The 3,288-nt window shown below is 37.4% G+C and overlaps 1 protein-coding gene across 1 annotated transcript in view; it reads right to left on the reverse strand.

The window, feature by feature from the left end:
- Positions 1-3,288, reverse strand: part of CUL2 (cullin 2) — a 103,475-nt gene that overhangs the window by 63,579 nt on the left and 36,608 nt on the right. The window contains exon 6 of the mRNA XM_012642183.1: positions 1,047-1,180. Within this exon, the coding sequence (XP_012497637.1) occupies positions 1,047-1,180 (134 nt within the window). The remainder of the gene's footprint in view (positions 1-1,046; positions 1,181-3,288) is intronic.

Here is a 3,288-nt window from a genome sequence, read left to right on the forward strand (position 1 = left end):
AGAGGGAAGAAATACCTAGCAGTGCAAAAGTGAGTTTTTCCTCTTAACAGAGATAACTATGAAGAAGTCAGCACCTAAGACTTAACTAAGTCAGCTGAATTTGAGTCTACCTCAGATGCGTTCTCTTATATTTCCATCTCCCAGCCTTGACACCGAACTCTATGCTTCTATGCCCATTCAACACCCTGAATCTATAAATCCAGTAATATAAACTCAGAAGCCTAATAAATAATACAAAGTAATAAACCTAAATATTAATAATATAAACTAAGAGTTCTATAAAAATGGAAAACTTATGCATTATTGTGGCAGGACATAAAAACTAAGAATTATTATTTGCCAAAACAATCTACAACTGAAGTAATCACCATGTAATAAATGCTCCCGAACAAGGATATCTGTATACGTATCACTAGGCTGTAGATGAAGAGCAAACAGTTCTTCTTAAGGAGCTCGAAACATTTCATATTATGTCTCTCTTATTCATCGACCATCACTAGTAATAACAAGGAAGTGGGTCCAACAAGGTTTGATGACAGGGACACATTTTTATAGGAAAAGCAACTTCTTGTGAACAATCGCTTGCTTGGCAAAGTACTATGCAGAAAGATGGGTAGTGGAGACACGAGGGCCACGAGTACTTGGGGCAGCAAACATATACTTATAGAAGATTATTTTAATCAAAATTTGCTTCCTGGACAACCCAATTCAGAGAACATGTAAAGAAAGCAAATTGCACCCATACCACTACAACTGACTACGTATCAATGCCAGTTACACAGAAATACAATTAGTTAGAAACAATGAAAAAAAAAAACAGAAACAATAAACATATTTTTCCGTGAGAGATTAGCGATTGCAATGATTTTCTAATAATGTGGCAATTCCAAAATGAATCCAAGATTCTAGGTTTAGAACATTTGAATAAAGACATTTCATTTGTTGGCATGGTAAGACTTTTTGCTTTCATCTTTGAAAAGACGGTAAAGTCAAAAGAAAAACTCCATGATGAATCTGATTCAAAGACAAACCTCCCAGTTCCTCACCCGACTCACGTTTTCCTGAGTAAGGTTACTGGTTGCTCTAAGGCCCTCATCGTGGACGTGGTTCTGCAACTCCTGAATCATATGAGGTAAACCAGTGGACACAGCGCGGAGTAAGACATACATGTTTGCCATGTCTGAGGGGAAAAAGAAATGTGCTGATTAAATTCCCAGTACCGCTAATTGCCTGGGTAATACATGGTTCTAAACGCAGAAGTACAAAAGAGTATGCAGAGAAAAGTTGCCCCATGACCATCTCCCAGCCACCCTGTCCCCTCCCGGGGAAAGCAATGTCGTGGTTATTTAATATCTTTCCAGACGTGTTTTGTGTACATTCAAGCAAATACACATATTCTTCCCCCTGCCCCTTTTTATATAAATAATGCAGAGTATTTGATATATTATTTGCAGCTGCAGAACACATTTTAACATAAAAGTCTTTTTATATCAGTACATAATGCATTTCCACGTATTTTACAACTACATAGTACTCCATGATATGGATATATTACAATTACTTAACTTGACGGAAATTTAGGCAGTTTCCAATCTTTTGATATTACAATGTTGCAATTAATAATCTTGTATATGGGCAAGAATACACATAGCATCAATCACCTAAAAGTGGGATTGTTGTGTTAAAGTCTAATCGTGTAGATAGATCCTTCTAAACAGAGTTCCCAATGGTGGGGAGCTCCCTTGCCAACAACAGGTTACCAAACATTTTCATCTGACAGTGAGAGGTGAAACATGATGTCCTGGTGTAGTGGGTTTTAAACTTCTTATTGAAGTATAATGCACAGGCAGAAAAGTATACAAACCACACGTGAACATGCAATGCACCCATGTAATCACACCCAGGGTAAGAAACAGACATTACCTACACACAGAAATCCCCTTCTTCCTCCTCCCAATCACTACTCCCCCTTCTCCTCTGCAAAGATAACCACTGTCATGAATACTCAACCACAGATGAATCTGAACTATGCTTAAAAGTGGAGTCATAATTCATTTATGTCTGGTTTCTTCAATATAATGTTTATAAGCACCACCTATGTTGTTGTATTTGTTGTTTAATTTGCTCATTTCCACTCCTCTATAATATTCCACTGTATAAATACACTGTACTCTATCCACTCTGTTACTGGCCATTTGAGCTGCTTCAGTTTGGAGCTATTACAAATGTTCACGATGCTGCTATGAACATTCCTGTATGTGTCTTTTTGCACATACGTGCACACATGTGGGGGGTCTTATATGCCTAGAAGAATTGTTGGATCATAAAATAGGCATATATCCCATTCGGCAGTCACTGTCAGTTTTTCAAAGTGTTCACATCAACTTATACCCTCACCCTAGTGTTTAACAAGTTCCTGCTACTCCACACACTTCCTATTTAATACTTATCTTCAGTTTTTTCGATTTTATATCAAAATGTAAGTATTGATATCTTGGTGTGTTTTTAACTTCCATTCCCCTATGTTAATGAGATTGAGTATCTTTTTACGTATATTGGCCATTAGCTATCCTCTGTTCTGCAGGGCCTGCTCAAGTTTCTTGACCATTTTATATTTTGAATATAAATCTTTTGCAATATTGCAAGTATATTACCCTGTAACTGTCCTTTGATGATCTCGTGGTCTTACTGGTCTTCCAATGACCCCAAGTTTTCTATTTTAAGGTAGTCCACTGGATCAATCTTTCCTTTGTAGTTAGAGCTCTTTGCGTCCTGTGTAAAATATCTTTCCTTACCTCCAGGTTATGAATATATTCTCCTATATTATCTTTTAGAGTGTTATTGGTTTACCTTTCACATTTAGATGAAAACATACTGAACTGATTTTGTATATGGTGTCTGAGGTAGAGATCAAATTTCATTTTCTCCCCAAACGGATACCCAGCTGACTCAGCGCTATGTGTTGAAAGACTATCCTTCACCCCTGCTCTGCGGCGCACCTCAGATCAAGCATCTACGTATGCACGGGTCGGTTCCAGGCTCGCCATGTTATTTCATTGGTCTATCCTTGCACCAATGCCTCAATGTCTCAATCATTGTCGGCGTACAGTAAGTCTTGCTATCCTGTAAAGTCTTAACATCATTCTCTTGTCTTGGCCATTTTTTGTCCAAGAGTATAACTTTCAGAATTAAAAAAAAGAAAAAAATTATTGGGCTTTGATTAGATTGCCCTGGATCTATAAATTAATGTTGTCTTTATCAACGTTTAGCTTTCCATATGGGTTCTGG

This window comes from Propithecus coquereli, unplaced genomic scaffold, assembly GCF_000956105.1.
Source record: "Propithecus coquereli isolate 6110/MARCELLA unplaced genomic scaffold, Pcoq_1.0 Scaffold177, whole genome shotgun sequence".
Lineage (NCBI taxonomy): Eukaryota > Metazoa > Chordata > Mammalia > Primates > Indriidae > Propithecus > Propithecus coquereli.